Below are 23,028 nucleotides of genomic sequence, written 5' to 3' on the forward strand. Positions count from 1 at the left end.
TTTTTGGTGGGTTGCTTGAAGTTTTCTACATAGATGATCATGTCACCTGTGAACAAAGACAGTTTTATCTCCCCCTTCCCCAAAGGTAGACTTTTTCATTTCCTTTTCTTACGAACTGCATTAGCTAGGACTTGCAGTCCATCCTGAAAAGGAATGGTGTGAAGAGATCCTCCTTGCTCTTGATCTTAGCAAGTAAGTTTCTTTCCGTGAAATGCGGTCTTAGCTCTCAGTTTCTGTAGATGTCGTCTAATTTGGGGAAGTTCCCTTCTATTCCTACTTTGCTGAGACATAATTTTAATGTAAAACATTGTACAATTAGCGTGTACAACTGGGTCCTGGTTTTGTGAAAAGTATTTTACACCGGGGGGGAAGAGCGGAAAGGAATACACTTACAATTCAAGGTAGTCATCTTTGGCTGGATAACGAGTATGTTCTTTACACATTTCTGTATTTCCTAAATTTGCCTCAATGGACCTACGCTGTTTGCTGTAACAGGAAAATAAAAAGAGTATGAGAACGGATGAGGCGTCTGGAGAGAATGGCTTGCGGACAGGAGAGCGGAGAGAGGCTAAAACGGAAGCCCAAGGAGACGGACCTGATTTAGTAATTGCGTCATCACCGGGAAGGCAAGCTCTCTGAGGGCCAGGCCTGATGAGCTACCCCGAGGCGTGATAAGTTGTCCCACCTGGGCCTTGGCTTTGCCCAGGAAACGCTGTTTAATTATCCCGGCGCTCCGAGCCCGGTTCTGGTGACCACGGAACCAGGTTTTCGTCTTTCCAAGTACTTTTGCTGTTGTTTTAGTAGAAGGAGCTGGAGAGAGATTGATGGGAGTGAACCGAACCACGGAACCGGGGACGCAGCGACCCGACAAGTCACGGGGGTGGAGGGAGCGCGCCCCAAACCCCCGGCTCGCAGCGCGGGCGCGGGTTCCGAGCCCCAGGCACAGCCGGGCGGCGGGGAGGGGGCAGCAGCGCCCCCGCCTGGCTGCCGCGCTCCCGGCCGGTCTCACCCCGCCGCCCAGGTGCCTCGAGAGCGCACGCAGCTGCTGGCGTCTCTCCCGGGGGCGGCGGCTCCCGCGCCCGCCGTGTGCTGGGGCGACGGCGACAGGCGAGGGGCCCGGGCCCGCCCCCGCCCCACCCCGGCCGCCCGCTGCCTGCAGCGAGCGCCGCGGACCGGCTGGAGCCGGGTGAGCCGCCGCGCCCGTGTCTCTCCGCACGCCGCGGAGACGCTGGGGGACGGCGGGCGCGGGCGCGCACGGGAGGCACAGGGCGGTCGGCGCCGGGCGGACCCTCGGCGGGCAGCGCGCCCACTTCCCCCGGCCGCGGCTGCGGGCGGCTCCGGCCGGCGCGGCCCCTCCGCCTTCAAGTCTGGGAGCTCCCGGCCCCACGCTGCCGGTGCCCATGGGGATCCGAGAGTTTCCCGGCGGCGCACCGAGGAGCAAAAGCATCGCCGTGTGAGTAGCGCCGGGCTCGCGGGGCGCGGGGGCGCCGGGGGCGGCCCTCGGCAGCTGGGACGCCAGGCAGCCTGGAGCTCGGGTAGGGGCGGTGCGCGGCGGAGCTGCTCGGGAAGTTTCGGGCGTCCTCTCCGTCGCCGCTCGCCCGTATCTGCGCTGCCCCGAGGCGCCCGAGACCGGGCGCGGGAGACGGGACCCGACGCCCAGGTTGCCGGGGCCGTTGGTGTGGGGGACGGGCGAGCGGTTGGGGACCAGCGCGGCCCTGCGGCGGCACCTGCCCCTGCTGCGCCCTTGCTCGCCCTCGGACCTGCCCCTCACCTGCATTCCCCCTCCTTCTCTCCTCCCCGCCCACCTGCCCGCGCGCGGCCTCAGTAGCATGAGGAGGTCACCGGACGTCAGCCCCCGGAGACTGTCCGACATCAGCCCCCAGCTCCGGCAGCTCAAGTACCTGGTGGTGGACGAGGCTATTAAGGAGGACCTGAAATGGTCGCGCTCGGTGGAGGACCTCACTAGCGGGCCCGTGGGGCTCACGTCCATCGAGGAGCGGATCCTGCGCATCACAGGCTACTATGGCTACCAGCCCTGGGCAGCGAGCTACAAAAGTAAGACCCCCCCCGCACCCCCCATCCCGCGTCCGCCGGTCCGTCTCCCCTGCCCTTGTCCCTGGCAGCTGGGGAGCAATGGCAGCGACGCGACCAGCCGCCCCCCTGCTCACAGATACAGCCCCGGCTTTGCAACTTTCAGGAGAAACCCAGAGACGGAGCTTTCCAGGACCTTTGGGAATTTCTGATCCGTTCTCTTACACCCCCTCCCTTCCCACACACGCTTCTCTGTTCTCATCCCCTTGCTCTTGAGGTGTCGCAGTGGGGAGACAGATTGGAAACCCGGTGTACCCTGCGCCGTGTGGTTTCCCTGCGGATTCGAAAGTGTTACTCGTCCGGGTTCGGGTGCAGCTGACTCAGGGACCGACTGCAGACCTCGTGGGCCTGGAATTTGAACTCTTCCCTTGGTCTCCTGGGCCCTGGTGGATGGTGGAAGATTCCAGGGCCTTAACTTTAAACTCCTCGGCTCCTTTTGCTCCTTTCTCTATCTGTCCTCTGTGTAGAGGCTAATCTGGATCATTCTAGATACTGGCATTTGGTCCCTGAGAGATAGAGGGTTGGTGCCAGGTGGAGCAGCTGAAACTTTTCTTTGCCAGTGGGCCCCAGCTGATGGCTTTGGCAAAGCTGTGATCAGTTGTACAGATAGTACCTGTGTGAGCAGGACTGATTTGGGCATTTCTTCCTCTGGTTAGGAAGGGAAACGTCAGCCACAACCAGCTCCGGATACCTGTAACTCTAAATCGTAATTAGTGGCCCCATCACTGTCATTTGGCATAGCAAAAATGTTGCCCTTTACCATCCCAGTTAAGAAATGAGTCCTGCTTCATTTCATTTGTGATAAAGACTAACAGCTTAATGATTTTGAGATATGTTTTTCCCCTTCCTTGCTTGAAATTGGAACATACTTTATTGGTCCTTAGGAAAAAAAAATCAGGCTTTTGTAAATTAATCATATTGAGCTCTAAAAATAGGTCTCATTTTCTCCTAAAACCCTTGATTCCAAGCCAGAGGTCAGCAGTGTGCTGGCAGTTAGCTGGTTACTTTTAAGTTATTTGCAGGGAGAAATATGGAGTTTTAATGTTTTGTTTTCATGCCCTTACTTGTTTTTAAGGGACTGCGGTGATTGTTTTTAACTCTGTATAAACCTTTAAAAGGTTATCTGTGTCTCCTCCAGTCTCCAGCTTCTGCTGCTAAAATCCTAGCTGCTAAATTGGCTGTGGATGACACAGAAGGAACACAAGGGACCAAGTTCTCTTTCAAGCAGAATGCTGGGTGTAGAATGAAACAACGCAAAAGGAACGTAAACCCATAGGAAACCCATTTGTCTTATATGTAAAGATAAGACCTGTCCTGTTTCCGCTTGCTGGATTTCTATCGGAAGGTTCCCATGTCTTGGTTCCGTTCTCTGCTTTCTTAATAGCTAAAGACAGTGGTGTAAATCAGAGCCTTCCTGGAGTCCCCTAGTCCCCAAAGCCACGAGAGATCTGTCACTAGTTTTACTGGTGATGTGGCCCCACGTGCTTTGTGGAAATTTTCACGAGGGTTCGTGACTTGGCGGGGAGGCAGGGAGCCACAGCACAGATGACTGTGCTCGGTACAAACACACTTTATAATTAAGGTGCGGGACAGGCCGTGTGGAGATCGCGCTTCTCGTACCACTAGTGGATTCTTAAATGTCCTTTCTCTGAGGCTTCGCTGAAGGGGTAATATTGACACACAGGTCAGCCGCGATCACTGGGATTGACTGACGTCCGCTCACGCCAGTCTTTTTGTTTCCGTGAAGATTCGCCTTAATTCCAAGGGGAGTTCCTTTTTTCTAAAATGCTTTAGGTGACAGCTGACATTTTGATGAATTAATTAGATTTTAAGTTTAAATTTAGAGAAGCTAATGTTTTATTAATATAGACAAAGACATCTTATGGCAGTCCTTTGGCTGTTTGCTATTTCTATCAGAGTGGAAGGAAGAATAAAAAGGGTTATCTAGGGGCGCCTGGGTGGCTCAGTGGGTTAAAGCCTCTGCCTTCAGCTCGGGTCATGGTCCCAGGGTCCTGGGATCGAGCCCCGCATCGGGCTCTCTGCTTGGCGGGGAGCCTGCTTCCTCCTCTCTCTCTGCCAGCCTCTCTGCCTAGTTGTGATTTCTCTCTGTCAAAGAAATAAATTAAAAAAAAAAAGGGTTATCTATATGTTGGTATCAGTTCTTCTGTTTGTCGGGGAATCATCCTACTGAGCAAGCCGGGAGACACGATGATTACAAGATAAATGCGGAGCAGGCCGTGGGCTGCTGCATGCCATGTCCTTGGTATTGGTAGGTCACCTTTCGGCCGTCTTTCACAGTGGCTTGTTTGTGTCCCCACTGAAGGAGTCCCCAGTGAGCATTTCTGACTATTTGAGGGGTGTGGGTGAGCTCCCTTTGTAGCAGCAGACATTACTGAACTAAGCGAGTATTAATGCTTATCCTCTTGATTTTTGGTCTTTATTTTGGGTGGCTAAGCTAAGTGAGGTAACTTTCAATAGTGCAGACATGACCTTTGCTCAGTATTTTCTCCTGTCAATGAAAGGAACAAATTTCCCTCTAGATAAGGAACTTTTTGTAAGGAATTGTTGGGGGGGGGGGGGGGAAACAACAAAACCAAAACCAAAAAAACTCCTGAAGTCCCCTGGGTCTCACAGGATGGCCTGTGTGGAGCAGTCAGCTGAGAATTAAACTAGAAACAAGCAAGTAGGCCGGGTCATGGTTCGGTCCCCAGGGGCTCAAGTCCGCAAGCTCCACATCTGTATTTCTGAACCAAACCTCTTGGGCAGGATTGTCGGGGATTCCTTGGGTTCCTGGCTGTGAGCATATCCAGAGCCCAGAGAGCAGGTGGTCCAGAGCAGTCGCTCAGTAAATGTTTGGTGAGTGAGTGAGTAAGTGCATACGGTCTGAGACACTGGCCTCAGTGGGAGTGAACCTTTGACTGGACCTCTGTAGTGGTTTGGGTCCTTGGATTCCTTCTGGTGCCTTCCTGTCCTTTTGGAATGGCTTCCCTCCTACCGCATTCTCCCATCCTAACTGTATCCTCGGCTTTTCAGACCGTAGGCTTGGGCCAGGATTCCTGATGGCAAGCTGTGGTTTCGCTTAGGGTTTCCCAAGCTCAGCACGCTTGACATTTTGTCCTGAGTAATTCTTTAGTGTGGGGGGGCTGTCCTGTGCATTGTAGAGCATTCAGCAGTATCCCTGGCCTCTGGCACTCCTTTGCCACCCGACAGCAGGGGTCACAGCCAAAAATGTTTCCGGACATGGCCATGTCTCTCCTGGGAGTGTACCTTTGGATAAGAAGCCCTCATAATCTAACACCAAGGGTACGCTCCAGGTGAACTCTTCTGTTGACCCGTCGTGCTAACCTAAAAGGCCTGCCTTCTGGATTCCTGACCTCCTGTCTTCATTCCTCCTGAACCCCTTCTTCGGTTTTCATGACGGGCCTGGCTCGAATCAACAGCCTGCTGAAAGAGCCTCTTGTCATTCCAGCTGACATGACTCGGTACCCAATCACCGTAAATCAGTAGCCTATAGAAAGTGTTTTCGAATTCAAAACAACATGCCTAGAACCTCTCGGTGACTTCCTTTCCCCTCCCACCTTGTATCACAGAGCACCCTCGCTTTCTCGGCTGTCTAGTGTAGACACCACTGAGGGAGGGGTGGGACGGAGATCAGGGATAAGCCATCATTGTGATGGTAGTCGGGCCTGACACGGTGGGGACCGGTGGCGTTCTGGCACAGAGATGATTGAAGCCACAACTTTGCAGATCCCAGATGGAGCCTCTCAGGCAGGATGAAGGAACATTTATAAATGCTTACTTTCATTTACTCCTTATTTTCATTTAGTCATTTAGCAAACTTTTTTGGAGCACTTACTAAATGCCAGAATACAGAGATCAGTGATGAGAGAGGAAGCTCACTGCACAGATGTGCACAGATGTGTCTTTGTCAGGAAGCCCAGTTCAACAAATCCGTGCATCTAGGAGATGGGCGCCCTGTTTACAGTCAGCAGGGAGGCAGCAGCAGGTTTCCCTGATGGGTGGCTTCAAGCAGCAGGCCCTTGAACATTTTTCTAAGTAAAGAAACTTTTCAGGAATAGCTTTTGGGTGTGTGTGTGGGGTGTTTGTGGTTGTGTTTATGGCTTAAAATGAGGTACAGCTGTCTTTTGAGCAGATGTATTAATATTACATGATGTTGACCTGTTCGGATAAAGGTGATTTTTTTTTTTTTAAACAATGCTGATGGGTTTAGTTTTAAGTCATTTGTAGAGAGGAGGGTGGGTTAGTCCCAAATACCCCCCCCCCACACCCCATGTCTAGTCCACTCTAGCCTGTAGTTGGCGAGTTGAGCCTTGGTTGGGAACATAGGAATTCTGGAGCAAAACCGTCCATCTAGCTGGGTGAGGTTTTTTAAGTTCAAGCTGGGAAAGAGGTCACCGGGTAACTCTCCCAGTAACAAAGCAGTCTCATGTTTTTGGGTCTTCCAGGTCAAAAGCATCAGAAAGGGTTTGCGTGAGGTCGGGGGCGGCAGTTGGTAGAGAAAGAGTATCTTTCTTCTGCTCTCTGCCGGTTCAGCCCAGACTGCTGGTGTAGGCTGCTGATGCCGTTTCCAGTGAGAGCCGGAATGGTGGCTCACGGTATAATTCATGGTGAGCAACTTCTGTTCGGTCCTCCCAAAATAGTAAAGGTCAGGTCAGCAATTCAAAAATGACCCACTTGTAAGAGATTTATAATTTGGTTGTAAATGTTTATTCTGGGTTGGGCCTTGGCATATTGAAATACTAGATCAAAAAGATTTTTAAAGGAAAAAAAGTTGGAGGGGGCGGAGGGCCAGAGTGAGCAGAGAGCATAAACAGCACTTTCTAACGTCTCCGAGAGTCCATTTTATTCCTGAACACGAGTACGTGTTAACTAGGTAGTAAACGGTTTTCAGAGAGTCAAAAGAATTAAATGCAGAACTGTTCTCTTGTAGGGAAGCGCAGTGCTCCCCAGTATGCTCAGATCATGGACCGGGTTAGAAATCCTTTGCCTCTGGTCGTGGAGGGCCATGTTCTCCCTTCCAGGGAAGCAGAGCCTGGGCGGGGAGATTTCTCACTGTTCTTCAGAAGTCACCCCTCATTCTGTTTACAAGGCGCCTGATCTAAAACACCAGGAGTGGACATTTGTCCTTTCCTCAAGCAGCTGGAAACATTCAGGTTAGTTGAGTTAATTCATACACCCGTGGATGAGCCGTTGAGCTCTGTGAAGGGTTTTACCAGGTGCCGGTAAGGCTGCTCGTTCGAGTCGGAGCCCTGAGTGCAGGCAGGGCAGCCTCCGCATCTCACGTTGCCAGGAGAAGCAGACGGAGTGGGTCTCGGGCGGCTGGGTTCCTATCCCTTTGTCACCCTGTCACTGCTGGCAAGTCACTCACCATGGGGAGCCTCTGTTTGCTCATCTGTAAAATGGGGGATAATGTCACCATTTTCCAGCATCCGCTACTCCCAGAGGAGACTCAGCTTGACTGGACTGTGGCCACTTGGGAATGCGGAAGGTGAAGGTGGTCTGTGAGCAGAAACTGACTCGAGTGTGTTACGCTCCTGCTATCTGACGTGTGTCATCAACAGGGCCACGGATGCCTGTCCCTTCATCCACCCAGGTCCCAGGCTAAGTGTCACTTCTTCTAAGGAGCCTCCCGGACCATCTAGATCTGGTGAGATGTTCTTGCCAGGGGCTCCACAGCAGTCACTTCACACACGTCTTGTCACAGCTGATTCAAGTGTGTGGCTGAAATGACAGACGGCGAGCCCAGCAAGGGCAGGGCTCCTGGCTGCGTCCCCAGTCCTCAGCTTTGGGCCCATAGGACTGTGGTGGTTCTGTCCCCCAGTCACAGAGCATCCCTGGCCCCGAAAGCAGTAAATGTTTACTACATGTATCAGTGAAACTTCATGTACGCGCGCGCACACACACACACACACACACACACACACAGTGCTGATGTGCATCTACATTTCCGTGGGGTCTTCCAGAATTATCCTGCACAGAGCCCTTCAGACTCCCCTTCTCCGTCAAGAAATGGGCCTCCCATTGCTCAGTGTCCTGCATCTTCACCTTGACTCAGCTACAAACACTGACAAGCAATCTCACTCCTCCAGCTTCCATTTGCCAACAGCGTATCAGAGCGTTTAGGCAGTTTCAATAAGCTCCTGGTAAAAATGCTGTGGAAAAATGAACAGAGCCCAGGGAAGAAGAGAAATGGATCAAGGGGGGATTGGAAATATGATCTACAAGTGAGAATAAAGTATCAGGGGAGGGAGAGGTAAAACGGGCCTTTGACATGACTTTATGAGAAGGATTGGAGCCAATACCTTTGGGGGTGTCCTCCCAGCTCACCGTGATGCCCTTCCCTGCCTGGCACCACATCCTGTGGGTGGGCTCCTAGCAGCCAGACTTGCATCATCTCGTGGCCACCATGAGTTAGATTGGCATGGACTCTCGACACACACTGACTTACCCAGTATCTCCCTCCTGGAATTTGACGTTAAAATCAGGAGGTTACGGTCTCATTTCAAGTGGAGGAGATACTGTGAAGGGGCTCTGCTGGCTTCCGTGGGGATGGGGAGGCAGAGAAAGCTGTTCTGCATAGAAGAACCAGCCAGGTTTACAGAGCGACCAGTAGCGATTTTCAGGACTCCATGCTGGGTGCTGTTTGCCTCCTGGGTCAAGGTCGTGATGGAGCTCATCCTCCGGATTCCAGGATCCGTTACTGGCAATGCCGCAGCCCCTTCCTGCTAAGTGAGCAAAAGCTGGGTTTTGTTCTGTGCACCTGCAGACTCCCATCTGAATAATATTTCTGAGCCACTTCTGCAGGCCCATGTAGGACAAAACAAGGATATACATACCAAAGAATTTTCCATTGGCAATAAGAAATCATGTCCTGACTGCTAAGATAAAAAAGATTATGGAGCCTCCGTCACTGGCAAGCTTCAGAAAGAGGCAGACACTCAGTAACCCCAGCTGGATTAAGTATTTACTTATCCTGTGTGAAGGGGGTGAAGGGGATTTGTCTTCGGTTTATTTTTTTTACATGATGTCTTTTAGTTCAGTGGTGAGTGTGCGTTGATTAGGAGAGTAACAGACCATGTTTGTTACCGCAGAGCCTAGAAAGGAACTTGTACAATTAGGAACTGGGAAATTCTTTCAGCTACCGATGGTGAGGAGACCTTGAACAGTGGCCTCGGACATGGGCACACACTTTTCTCCTATGCAGCTTGAGGCAGCCTTAGTTTATGACAGCATTCGAAATTCTAGGGAAGAAGTCGCTCCTCCGAGGTGACTCGCAGCATGGAAGGGCAGGGACTGTTCCGGGCTCCCGAGACGGAGAGGATGACCAGAACCTCTCAGGACACTCTCCTAGTTTTGACAGACATTTTCTGTGACATTCAAATTGTCCACCTGTCAGTCTTGCTGTGTGTTGTCTGCTGTATGTGCCTGGATAGGAATCTATTAAGAAATTATTTTTATCCTTTTTCATCATCTACTTCCTAACAGTGTTGTATGATAGTAGTCTGGGTATGTCCTCAAGGTTCTATCAAAAAGGGTCAGAAGAAAGAGGCTTCCTGATGAATGTGGACTTTGCTTCCTTACTTTCCTCTTTAGAAACCGAGTCTGCTCATATTTAATGAACATGCATTGAGATGTCCGCTTCTTCAAAAATGAACATGATTATGATGCTCAGTGTGAAACCTGTGGGTTTTCCGCAGTGTTCTCATGCCACGTGAGTGTGGGAGTTTAAGAAACACTGTTCATGGAGCTAGGCATCACGCTGGCGTGCGGTACCTAGGAAGGGCTCGAAATCTCCACCTCTGTTCATTTTGCTTTCAAGAGTCAGGTTGTTTGGAGACTATTTAAATGCTATAATCCAGAGCCCCAGATTTCAGGGGTTCATCTAGACTCTTTCACTTTAAGTCAGCATTTTCTTTTATGAAATATTGAACATACAAAAGCTATTTATGTATTTATCTGATTTTAGGCAGTGCGTATGTTTTCAAAGTTACATGTGAACAAAATGATATAATTAGACTTTGTTCTAGAAAACTCAGAAGCTTTGGTACTGGTGCCTTTGTAACCTGCCTTGTATCTTGTGGTTCTCTGGGGGGGGCTCTGAGGACACTCAGTGTGAGGGACGATCACTTGCAATTTAGACCCCCTGCCGTCTCACTCCCTCTTGAGAAGCCCCAGGGCCAGATAGAGGCTTCACCAAACCACCGCCTAGAAGTCCAAATGCTGCTCGCAAAGGGGTTTATTTGTGAATGCTGTGGAAACAGATCAAACCGTTGAACCCACCATGGATGTGTAACTCTCCCTCCCTCATTCCCCTTCCCCACCCTTTCATTCAGCCAGACACCAAATAGTTCACTTCTTCTAAAGATTTTTATTTATTTATTTGACAGACAGAGATCACAAGTAGGTAGAGAGGCAGGCAGAGAGAGAGGGGGAAGTAGGCTCCCTGCTGAGCAGAGACACCCCCCCCACCCCCCGCCAATGCAGGGCTCAATCCCAGGACCCTGAGATCATGACCTGAGCCGAAGGCAGAGGCTTAACCCACTGAGCCACCCAGGTGCCCCTAGTTCACTGCCTCTAAAGCACAGCAAATATATTCACTTCTAACAGAAATAGAAGTGTATGGTGTGGTTACGGTATTTCTGGAAAATTCCATAGCCGGGGGATGAGACAGACACATGCCGGTTTATAATACTTTCCTTGTCTTGGGGCCATCTCACAGATGCACTAAGTGTGTCTTCTTGGTGTTTCCCTAACTCAATACCTGGAGGTATTTGTGATCCGAGTTGAGCAGCCTTGCACTAAGCTGTACACGTGATGTCGCATATTATCTTATCGTAGGGCACTGTAGACAGTCAGCACCAGGGCAGTGAGTCACAGCAAACTTCTTTTCCTATTCCTTCGGAAGCTCGGGCTCTGCTACTGTCATCAGAGTTCTAATTCATTTATTTGATGTATCCTAGTGGTTCAACACTTTTTCTCCCTCTTTTCGTGAAATTGTGCAACAAACAAAGATTTTTTTTAACTGGGTTGATGAGATTAAGCCACTAACCCAGCACATTTCTCCCCTAATGTTTTATGCCAAAGGCATTGTGGTTCTTTCCAGTGCTAAAGAAAGCCAGCCTGAGACCTTTCTTTTTCTTCTGAAGAAAAAGACATTCTTTTTCTTCTGACTAGTGGCCAAGCAGAAAAACAGTGGCCTGGAATTGAAAAGCATTGGGATTTCTTTCCGGCTCTGCTGTTCTTCATGCCACTGCTCATTCTGTCTGTACGGTTTCTCCGTTGCCCATAGGAGAAAAATCCCCGGGTCCACAGAACAAAGTCCTGTACCCCCTTCCTCCTCTGGCTACCCTGAGAGTCCTAGCACTCTTCAATTCCTGAAGCTCTGAAAACTAAGAGCAGTGATCACGTCAGTTCCTAGTGAAATCTCAAGGAATACGAGGATTACCTTTGAGCCATGAGAGCACCTGTCTTTGGGTGACACCTTTCAGGAAGCAGCAGGAATGATGGGGAGACTTGACACTGGTTGTGTTGTTCCCGTGAGATGGTTGCGGAGCTTGCTCAAGGAAGAAATTGCACCACTGCGTGGCCACTTTCTATCCCTGCTGGTCTTTGCGCAGGCAGCTCCATGCAGGTGGTCTCAGAGAACAGTCTGGCGTGACGCTGTTCTTAGAGGGGAGAGAGGGCATAGAAATGGGGGAATCTTGAAAGGCTGTTGGCAGGACCAGCTTTGGGGAGCTGCCCCTTTGAGAACAGTTGATAAGGGAAGCTTATCAAGGACGTGGAGAACCTTCTTCTCCCGCGGGCAGGCCCTGATGCACAGAGCTGTCCCTGTGAGCATCTTATCAGTGTCCAACTGGGAAGGACTCCGCTGCGCCTCTGTGCTTTTGTAGCAGGACTTATCTCTGCTATCTTGGGGCAAAGCTTGCTATGATGAATCTTTCAATTTTCTCTCTCACTGTACAGAGATGTCATGGCTTCCCACCCAGCAAGCTCTGGGTGTTGGAAGGCCCGCCTGGGGACTACGGAACAGTCCATTCAGCGTACATAGCTCTTTGCTTGTGGTTCTCGGGGTCTGTGCAAGTCAGGGAACTTTGCAGAGAATTATCCCAACATACTCGATGATTCCATCTATATACGGCTCAGAAATGGCCGCAGCTGGTCCTTGGTGATAAAAGTCAGAAGAGTGGTTCCAGATAGGGTTGTGAGGGAGCTTTATTTCTGGCTTTGTGGAAATATGCTGCATGGTAGTCTGGATGGCCAGGTATATGGGTGTAAAAGGATGTGCAGGCGTGAAAAAGTCCCCATATGCTTTGCTGTACCTCATATCCGTCGATCTAAAAATCTTTTCTATAGAAAGTGGTTGTTAGGGAGGGGGACTCCTCCATAGAGGGACATTGGTCCCTGGATAAATTGGGTGGCTCATGGAGGTTGGTGACCATCTAGGATCTGTGGAAATCACAGCCTAAAATTAGCACTGCGGTTCCTTTGTTGTCGTGCTCATTGTTCATTGAAATCCTGAATAGGAGGGTAACTTTTAAACATAGTGTCATCTATTTTGGACATCTAGATGCTTGTAAATAGAAGTGCATCTCATTTCCGCTTTTTATAGGAATGCTCTCTTCTCTCTGCACAGATTCAACTCACCGATTTAGGTTCTTGCTTTAGTGCACTGGGATTTCTGAAGAAGGGTATGCTTAAAGCCCCAGGTTTGGGCTGTTTAAGTAATAACAAGGACACTGAGGCCCTAGTGAGAATAATTGGGACTTTGCGTATGACCCTGTCTCTGTACCGTTCCTTGCCATTATGTTACTACTTACTGGTTTTCTCCCAGAAGATGACAAGGAGGTACAAGAATGCGAAAGCACAGTTGGTTCACTTAGAAGCTCTGTCCATGCTAATTGTGAGTTTTTAGGAAAGAAGTCACCCAAACTAAGGTTGGAGGTTTTCTCTTCGTTTAAATCCCCATGCTTTCAGTAGTTTCCAGTGGTCCAGCCAACCTCTTGGTGCCTAGAATTCTGAATACCATCCTCTCTGACTTTTAGTCTTCAGATATTTGCAGGTGAAAAGTGGAAGTTCATTTGAAAAAAATAAAGTCTATCTGCCTTTAATATTTAAAATAAAAAAATACAAAATGAATTCATCACTTAGAACCATACTTTTAATATAATGGGGTAGAACAAAGGATTTGCTTCCTGAACTGGGGGACTTTGAAGCATTCTGATCTGAGGACTCTAGAACTGGAGACAGAGAGCACTTCCGGGACTCGGTGTGGGAAAGGGGATGAGGAGCTCAGGAGGGCTGGGGCCAGGCTGGAGGGAATGGTGTTTGGGTGGATCCGACCGCATTTCCAACACACATAGAGATCATCTGTGGTTTTCATACTGTTCGTTCCTGTCACTTATCCTACTCCGTTGGAATGTATGGTCTCATGTTCGGCATGAGGTGCTTTAATCCATTAGAGCATGATTGTGTAAGCCGTTCACAGTCTTCACACACTGCTGAGAAGTTTGGTGTAGGGGGTGTCCATTCTGCAGCTAAGTGAGTTCAGATATGTCCAGGCTATATGATGGATGCATATTTTATCTTTCGAATTAAAAGCACTCTGTGCTCATGAGAGCTTCCCCAAGTGAGGTGTCAGAGCAAAGTGAATGGCCAGGGATCCATGTCCCATTCCCCATTTTCTAAGACATTTTTGCTGCATATGTTTCCATTACATCTGCTACGAGTTATTTTGTATGCAGTTGAGTTCCTTATTCCTTTATTTTTATTTATTTATTTTTTAAGAGAGAGAGTGTTGGGGAGTAGAGGCAGAGGGAGAGAGAGAATCTTAAGCAGTCTCCATGGCCAGCATGGAGCCTGACACAGGGCTTGATCTCATGACCCTGAGATCATGACCTGAGCTGATATCAAGAGTCAGATGCCCAGCTGACTGAGCCACTCAGGTGCCCTGAGTTCTTTATTCCTAAAAGAAGTCTTCACAAATCCACTTAGATAATCCAGAACATTTCTCTGGTAATAACTGGCCAGCTAAATGTTGTGCTGGTGAATCGTATAGTCCATACATTTAATTTGCTTTCAAAGAAAACTACCCTTAGGCAAGAAGAGAATAAATACATTTTTACTGGAAATATTTTAATGAGATATTTTTAAAATACATTCTCATTGAAGTAAAATATCCAGAATGAAATGAACATAAGTTGTAATTTTGCAGTTTGATGAATTTTTACAGAATGGATATGCTCATGTTTCCTGCATCCAGATCATGAAATAGAATACTTTGGGCATGTAGGCTATTTATTTTTGCCACTCATATAGGAGCTCTGCCTACTAAATTTTGAAATGATCCAAAAAAGCCATAGGCTTTCACTCTGGTGCAGAAGTAGCTAGCTTCCTACAGAGGCAAGAGCTGTGCCAGTGGACATCTATCTGTGTCCTGTCCTTTGAAGGAAACTGTGTCAGCACAGGTATTTTGTTGCTGTGACGCCTTCTCACGTGGGCATCATCTGACAGAGGGCATCATGTCATGCCTCTTAGAAACTTTAGGTTTCCTTTATAATTTCCATGTCCGTTTGAAAGAACCATCTTCCAGAAAGATCTCTGCTTCATTGCCCATCTATTTAGGCGTGTTTGTCCACCTGTTTTACTTGGTGTCTTAACGTGTGATCATAGCTACGTTAAAGTTCTGTCTTTAAAGAACTAATGTCCGGTCGTCTTTGCGTATGATTCTATTGACTGTTCTGCTCCTTGACAAAGGGTGGTTTTCCCCTTGCCTTTCTGTGTGTCTCATAAGATCCGATTGGCTATTGGGTGTTGCATGTACATGGACAGAACAGGCTGTCCTGTATTATCCATGCCCGTGGACACACATCTTTTTGTGTCAGGCCATTTGTGTGGGAGCTTGAGTCAGTCTAACTGAGTTTGGGTTTTCATGGGTTTTCTGTTTTAAGCAGCAGTGGGTCTTTACCTGTATCCCGGGGCAGGAGGATTTTCTATTTCACCCATGGAGTGAGCTGTCTTTGCTCCTACTCCTACCCCAGAAGCGCTAGCTTTTTTCCCTTAGCCCTGGGGTAAGAGAGGTTGCTGCCTAGTGGCCTCAGGCTTTTGCTTTGTAGGAAATCAGGGTTGGGGAGGTGGACAGGGTGCCATGCCTGTCTCCCAGCAGCCCTGTCACCTTCCCTAAGTCTGTGCTTCCTTGGCTGGCCCTTGGTGTCTCTGGCCATGCCCCCAGTCATTCTAGTGACCTAGTTGGTGGAGGCTCAGGGAAAGAGCTTCTGAGCGGATGCAGACGCCCTTTGTGCCTGAGACCATTAGCTCTTGCAAATTGATATGCTAGTTTGTACCTTGCCTTTAAGAATTCATTAAAAACGTAGCTGATTTCTCTTTGCCCACTGGCATGGAAACCTCCTCTTTCTTCCCTGCTCTGCTGAAGGTGAGACAGATGGTGTGTTTCATCCCCACTTGTCACTCTTTGGAATTCAATTTCCATGTTTGCCCTGTGACCTTGGCTCTCTGATAGGCTCAATAAATATTATAATTTTTAGATTATCCAGCTCTTTCTCATTGTTTGCAGAAAGTTTTCTTGAATCTTCCTACATAGTAAGGCAGACCGGAGCTTGGTTCTAAGTTCTAAATTAATATTAATTATGTATTTGTTTTTGGTGTTGGTCAGTACTACCAACTTCCCAAAAGGTATGAGTTTCTAAGTATTCCTACTGGAAATCCTTCCTCCTTAGTCGCTGTTGCTTCCCTGGGGTCCCAGGTTAGCCTAGTGAAGACAGAGACACCTGCCTCAGGAAACATTATTGATCTTTAGGTAATTGTGAAAGGGAAGCAAAGTGACATTGCTGCATGTCTTACAGTCCACGCCCGTCATTATCAAAACCCACATCTCAGCACAAGAGAGCAGGAGGTGAGTGAGTTCTGTGGTGCTTCTCCGACTGGTCCCATCCCGGGCCACTCTCTTCTTACAGCCTCTGGCATTTTGTGGGATCCATCCCTGCCGCTTAGCATTTCACAGTCCCCCCCCCCCCCCCCCCCCGCCGCCTTCTCCCTTCCATCCCTGTGGATCCAGTGGTCTATGACATTTGGCACCAGATACCTTCCCTGCATCAAAATAAGATACACTTCCCTGCCCCCCACCAAGTTTCATAGAAAGGGGAAGAATAAAGAACCCCACCTTCATATAGTAAGAGGCAGGAAAAAGCTGTAAATGAATTTGAATGCTACTCATAGGAGGACCTTGCCTTAGAAAAGGAGATGAGAGTGTTTTTTACAAAGTGGTGTCTTTGATAAAGGAGTTAGCCATGATACAGAAAGTAACTGAATGCAAACCAAATGATGGAAGAGGGTTCAGGATATGCATTCTGTTTAAAATTCAAGATGTGATACACCTTTTTGATTTAAAAAAAAAAAAAAAGATGAGGAAATTGTTTAAGGCCATCTGTCTGCAGATCTCTGCTCCTGCCAAGTTAGCAGTAAAGACCATCCGGGCCCATCTGATCAGCTCTCTGTCTGTGCTTGCCCACTATGAGGACCATTAAGTCTTTTTTTTTTTCCCATGAATTGGAAGATGTCAGTTATTTTATGGTCACACCAAAGTGCCCTTTGGAGTTGTGTGATGCTTTGCAAGAGCGAACTTAAGACTCTCTCATGTAGGTGAAGAGCTGTTGATGTGTTTGGAGAGGGAAAGTAGTGGGGTCAGATCTTTATTCTGGAACAGCCGCTCTGTTCTGGCCTTGCCTGGCTCGGAAGCTAAGTGCTGTCATTTAGGCAAAAAGAAAACGGGTGCTGACCGAGGTCAGGTGAGTGGGCATGCAGAAGGTGGGATAGAGGGGAGCCCGGTGGGGGAGGGAGGGTTAGAAGTGATGGAGTTAGAGGTTGATGGCGCATAGGGCAAGTGCTCGAGAGGGGTGAGGAGGGGATGATGTTCACGTTTCTGTCGTGGCCACTAGCTGATCTTCGGAGAGCAGTGTTCATTCATTAGTTGGAGATAGTTTCCAGGATTTAGGAGAGAGGTTTGGGTTGACTCTCCTTACCAAAGTCCAGGTGACAGGAATTACATGAAACCATGAATCCATGGAGTGGCTCCCATTGGTTAGTTGGGGTTCTTGTTCACAAGCAGAAGATACCCTGTGTATCAATCACTTGCAAAATGGTAATTTTTAAAGACCACTGCAGACTCATATATGCTGTGAGAGAGTGAATGGCCAGGCCTGAAAAGTGGACACGATGCTGGGGCTCCAGATACTAGGAAGCAGAGACCACCGCAAAGTCCTGAGAAGAAGGCTTGCAACTGATCAATCTGACCTCCACTTGTCCCCCCCCCCCCCGCCCCCATCTTCACTTTGCTTGCTTGAGATTTACAGGGAGATGGTTGGCTCAGTCTGGGTCACAGGCATGTCCTCTGGCCATACCAGGAGGTCGGGGGTTGGAAAATCTTGTGCCCCTGGCTTAGGTTCTGGGAAGGGGCAGTCAGAGGCAGGCTGAGAATATTGCCTTCTGTCAAGATTAAAAGCAGCGGGTAATGGATTTGGGAACACCAGTAATCAGAGTGGATAGATGCTAGGCGACAACAAAAGGGTCATTAGACCTAAGAAAGGTGTGGTCAGTGAAACCAGTCGTCGGCTAAGAAGTAGATGTATGGACAGACACGTGGATGTAAAGGAATTGCTTGGGCAAATGAAGGAGAGTCAGAAAGACAAAAGGAGAACAAGTAAAAGAATAGAAGGTCACAGAAACAGGGAAAGGAAATAGGGATAAGAAAGCAGGACTGGTGAACATCACAGGCAACATAGCATTTAGGGAAGATGAGGTTTGGCTCATTGTGAGTGTTCATTCTCTGAGCACCACTCTCCGTTAGCCACCCCAGAATTTGGGATGACGAGCACATCCCAGCTTCCCATTCTTTATTACGTAGGATGCTTGGGTTTCTTTCGTCTTGCTGGGATCTAAAAGTGGTAGCTAGAACAGCAAGCTAAATAAATAAATGCCACTTCCTGTCTAATTGGCTTAGACACAGATGTAATTAAGTATTGTTGGGAACTCGATGAATTCCCAGTGCAGAGAAGATGTGGAAGTCTCAGCTTGGGTTAGAAACGGCTTCTTCCGATGGAATAAAGCAGAGCCAGTGTCACAGAGATTGGACGAGCGTCCCTGCCACAGCTGGGAGAGGACAGAGTGCTTCATCCGTAGGTGCTCGGCCGGGTTCTCCCGCTAGTGAGCCACTTACAGAAATCAGCGGGAACCGGTTCAGAAGAATGGCTCTCTTAAGTGCCCTCGGGACTGAAAGTTTCATGAGGCAAGGCGGAGCCTGATAAACTCCCAGGAGGAGGGGGGGAGCCGAAAAGCTATGGAAACCGTCAGAAGCTCAGAGATTAAAGGTCATAGTGCCCCCCATTTTTTTAATTTAAAAAAGTTTTAATTGTGAAGATATTTTATGAAATTTGAGGAGAGCACACAGGGGATAACACAAAATAATTACCTCCGCCCCATTCTCTGAAACCACTCCCTAGGGGCGACCATGTCTGTATATTGGTATGAGCCCAGTGAATCTATCTGAGGCAGCCACAAGCAAACACAGACAGTCACACCTGTATTTTTTGCCGAGATGGAATCATAAATTGCACAGTGTCCTGCAGCTCGCTCTTTTCACTTAGTCATACACGCACACGTAATATCATTGCTATCTCTCAGCACCAGTGAAGCAGTGACGGGCAAATGCCGGACTGATTTGTCCATTTGACTGTTCGGGCTTGGAAGACAGAGACACAGAAAAAGGCATCCAAAGACGGAGGTGCATGCAGAGAGGCTGGGAACAAAATACGGTGTCGGGGGTCCTGCCCTACCTGCCCGTCCCTTAGGAGCTCTTGGCCCTCTGCAGACTTGCAAAGGGTGCTTCCTGGGCCCTCTGCAGCGTGAGCCTCCCATTCAGAACTGGATTCCGAAGCCTGAGCCGGCTCCCTCATGTGCTCCTCCCCCAAGGAGACCTTTGTCACAGGCACTTTTCACTGAATCAAACCAAACTCCTACATGGGAGGTATTGCCACCCCCACCCCCCCCATTTGCAGCGTGCTCGTCATTCCTCTGAGCCTCTCCTTGTTGGGGGGCAAGTAGGGTTGGTTTTTTTTTTTTTTTCCGATTTTTCACCTTATTAACATTTTTACAGTAAGTCTCCTTGCACATTTATCTTGTAGATTGGTCTTTGGTTTTTCTGTGGGCAGCTACTGGGAAATGTTGGCCAAAGGGACTGCATATTAATATTGCTGATAAGCTATGCTCTCTGCAGAACGCCTTCCAAACAGCGTGTACTGGCTTTGAGCACTTGTTAGTTCCTCATGTACCGGGTGGGCCACAGGCTTATTTTTCGTTATTTTTCTCCCTTTGCCACCACTAAGAATCCTTTGACTAGCTACCGCATTGTGCTTGCAGTGAGCGTAGGCAGTTGGAACAGTTAGGGAAATGAACTGTTCTCTTCCCTGCACCGTATATGTCTGTAGCTAAGGTGCTGAGTCCCCATGCACCTGCCTTCCTCTCATTTTTGTAACTATGGTATTTCTGCCCCTCTTTGGTTCTCCGGATATTTCACTTATCCTTTGTAGCACATTAGGACCTTTTTTACTAGGAACTCATTTATTCTGAGCTGTTGTGATCTTGCATTGTAACTTTGTTACTAGAATAAATGTATAGATTTAAAATCTTGTCACTCAGTGTTCCGGGAGGAGGTAAAAGACAGGTCTTTAAAGTCACGATGTAACAACTATCCCGGAATATTGAATATGAATCCCTCCCTTGAGGCCAGCCCCAGTAGGGGAACCTCTGCAACATGGAGGGGCATGTACTGTGCATTTTGTACCCTGATATCTGCAACACTGCTTCACATCGTCTCTGCTCACGGCGTATTTGTGGAATCAATGAATCAATCCATCAAGTAAAGCTTTGTGGGTTTGGTAAAACCAGTTATACCGCAAATTAGACACCAAATGATTATTAGTTACACAGTAGGCAAGTTGAGGTCCATCCCTAATTATGCCAGTGCTGCCCTGGCTCTATTTTTAGAACCCCTTTAAGGGGAGTTTCCTTTGTAAATTGCATGAAAAGAATACTAACCTTTTGATTAGCTGCGGGGTGGCAAATCATAATCTTTGAGACTAGATTTTTTTTTTTGACAGCTTTAAGGAGGGTATCATTGATACACACAAGAAAATCCACACACATTTAATGTATACAGTTTCATAAGTTCCAGCATATGCCTATACCCGTGAAAACATCCCCCAGTCAATAGACTTACCTGCCCCCCACCCCCCAAAATTTCCTTATGCCTTTTCCTTATTTTGTTTTGTAGTAAGAACACCTAACAAATTGTTATGTGCACAACTCCATATTGTTAACTACAGGTGCCATTTAGAACTTACTTACCTTTTATAACTGAAACTTTATACACTGTTTCTCTCTCCCCCCACCCAGCTCCTGGCAACCATTCTCTTCTCTGCTTCCGTGAGATAGACCATTTTACATACCTCATGTAAGTGGGATCCCACAATATTCGGGATTCTGTGCAGCCTTATTTCATTTTGCATTATGTCCTCCAGGTTTGTCCAGGTTCTCACAAGTGGCAGGATTTCCTGTCATGCACAATAGCCACGATATGGAAACAACCCGTATTTCCATGGATGGGGGAGTGGAGGCTAGATTTTATTTTAGCAAATATCCAGACATCATTCTGAGGGAAATGCAGGGATCAAAATGGGAGCCCATAAAGGAAATACTCTGTGACATTCAAAACAAACCTTGCCTATAAAGCAGGAGGACTGTTTTATCTCATTTGGCTCATAAACTGGTTCAAAGAATGGTCTGTAGATCTCCATCAGTTATCAGCAGTCCAAAGGCAATTTGGTGGTTTTCAGGATGAAAAGTAGGGAAATAATCTTGTTCACAAACATTTCCCCAACTTGCAAAGATTCCAGATGATTTTGTCACAATCTCATTGAATTCTTAATTGTTTTGTTTTTCAAGTCTCAGCCAGCCAATACACAAATCATGTTTAGTTAACAAAATGCATGTAGATTTGGCCAACATGTTTATGTGTCGTTTTCGGGTTATTACTTCTACTAAGTTTGCATTTTTTACTGTCGGTTGTGTAATATTATGTCCCTAATGTAAGGAAATGGGTGAGTGGTGGTTCATCACAGTAGGGAAGCATGGATAAAAGAGGAACATATTACAGTTTAGAATAACCTCTTGAATTTCAAGAATGCCAGGGACTCTAGTACAGATAATAAATTTGTCTCTGTTAATGTGATAATTTGGCATAAACCAATTAAAAGTCAAAGATGAACCTCAGCAAAGAGCTAGAAGTTGAAATTTATTGGATAATTAGTCGATTTGTAAATAAAAATTTACAAATATTGAATTTTTTAGGGGCGCCTGGGTGGCCCAGCGGGTTAAGCCTCTGCCTTCGGCTCAGATCATGATCTCAGGGTCCTGGGTTCGAGCCCCACATCAGGCTTTCTGCTCTGTGGGAAGTCTGCTTCCCCCTCCCTCTGCCTGCTGGTCTGCCTACTTGTGATCTCTCACTGTCAAATAAATAAAATTTTTTTTTTTAATATTGAATTTTTTAAAATGTGAAGTTTGTGGCGCGCCTGGGTGGGTCATTTGGTTGTGTCTAACTCTTGATTTCGACTCAGGTCATGATCTCAGGGTCATGAGATCGAATCCTGCATTGGGCCTTATGCTGGGTATGGAGCCTGCTTAAGATTCTCTCTCTTCCTTTCCCTCCGCACTCTTCCTCCCAACTCTTTCTCTCTCTTAAAAAATAAGATTTAAGTTCCTTTTATTTTTCTTTGGGGTTTCCTCCATAGCCTCCTTTTTTCCTTTCCTTTTTTTTTTTTTAAGCTTCTTGATGAACACTTTCTTCATCTATATCTAGTCTTTTTTCTCTTTTAATGTATAAATACTCTATGTACCAGTCTAATTCCATTCCATATTTTGGTATATGGTGCTCATACTGGCATTCAGTTCTAAATCTTTCCTCAGGTCCATTGTAGTTTCCAGTTTCCACTTTAGTGTCTGGCTCAGGACTTGCACATCAAGGACAGAGTGTGACTGCCTGAGGCCAGTGCATGCCTCCCCAGCCACGTTCCCCCCCCCCCGCCCCGCCAGGTGCCACTTAGGAGCTCTGGTTCCTCCCCGTGACTGTCTCCCAGGGTCTGGGGCAGGCATCTGAAGTCCTCGTAGGTCAGTTGCAAACAAAGGGCACTGACCTCTTGTAAACCAAGTGTTTTCAGGGAAAAGCAGATAAGGTTATAGTTTTCCAGTAGAAGAGGGTTGCATTTTGTTGCTAATGGCAGAGCAGAGACCAAAGCCAGGGAAGTGTCATTAGTGCCCTCCTCATGGCGGAAACAGGCACAAGTTGTACCATGGCTGAGGAGCCTGGGAAGCCAGCTGCAGAGTTAATGATAAATTATGTCTTTATGAATGCGGAAGGAACAGAAGGAATGACAGCAGAATTCCTTCGTTAAGAACACTGTCGGAACTTGCGTGACTGTCAGTCGCCGGGAGAACACTTGCTTATCCGCATGCGTCCTCCAAAGCATGTGGCCAAGACTGGGACAAAACCACGAATGTTTGAAGTAGTGTTAACTGTGTGTGTACGGGAGGGACGGTGGTTGGCTGGGGTTTCTGCTCTTGTTTGTTTGTAACTGAAACTCCATGCAAGCAAAAGAGGGTTTCCACTTCGTTGATGATTATGTCATGACTGCCGATGGGGACCCGAAGTGGTGACTCAGGGTCAGAACCGATGGAGTGCATGAGATGTGTGGGCAGAAGGGCACGGCACCGCAGTGAAGGGCTTTGCCCTTGACAGCCAGGCTGCGTGTAGGTTTTTTTTTTTTTTTACAGAGCACAGACCAAGGTCCACAG

General features: G+C 48.0%; 1 protein-coding gene across 1 annotated transcript in view; it reads left to right on the top strand.

Annotated features, from left to right (window-relative positions):
- Positions 1–1,306: 1,306 nt before the first annotated feature.
- The window catches only part of SLC35F3 (solute carrier family 35 member F3), a 363,684-nt gene continuing 341,962 nt past the window's right edge, over positions 1,307–23,028 (top strand). Inside the window, exons 1-2 of the mRNA XM_046026285.1 lie at positions 1,307–1,453; positions 1,826–2,055. Coding sequence (XP_045882241.1) covers positions 1,401–1,453; positions 1,826–2,055 — 283 coding nt within the window. The 5' untranslated portion in view covers positions 1,307–1,400. The remainder of the gene's footprint in view (positions 1,454–1,825; positions 2,056–23,028) is intronic.

This window comes from Meles meles, chromosome 13, assembly GCF_922984935.1.
Source record: "Meles meles chromosome 13, mMelMel3.1 paternal haplotype, whole genome shotgun sequence".
In the NCBI taxonomy this organism is placed as follows: Eukaryota; Metazoa; Chordata; class Mammalia; order Carnivora; family Mustelidae; genus Meles; species Meles meles.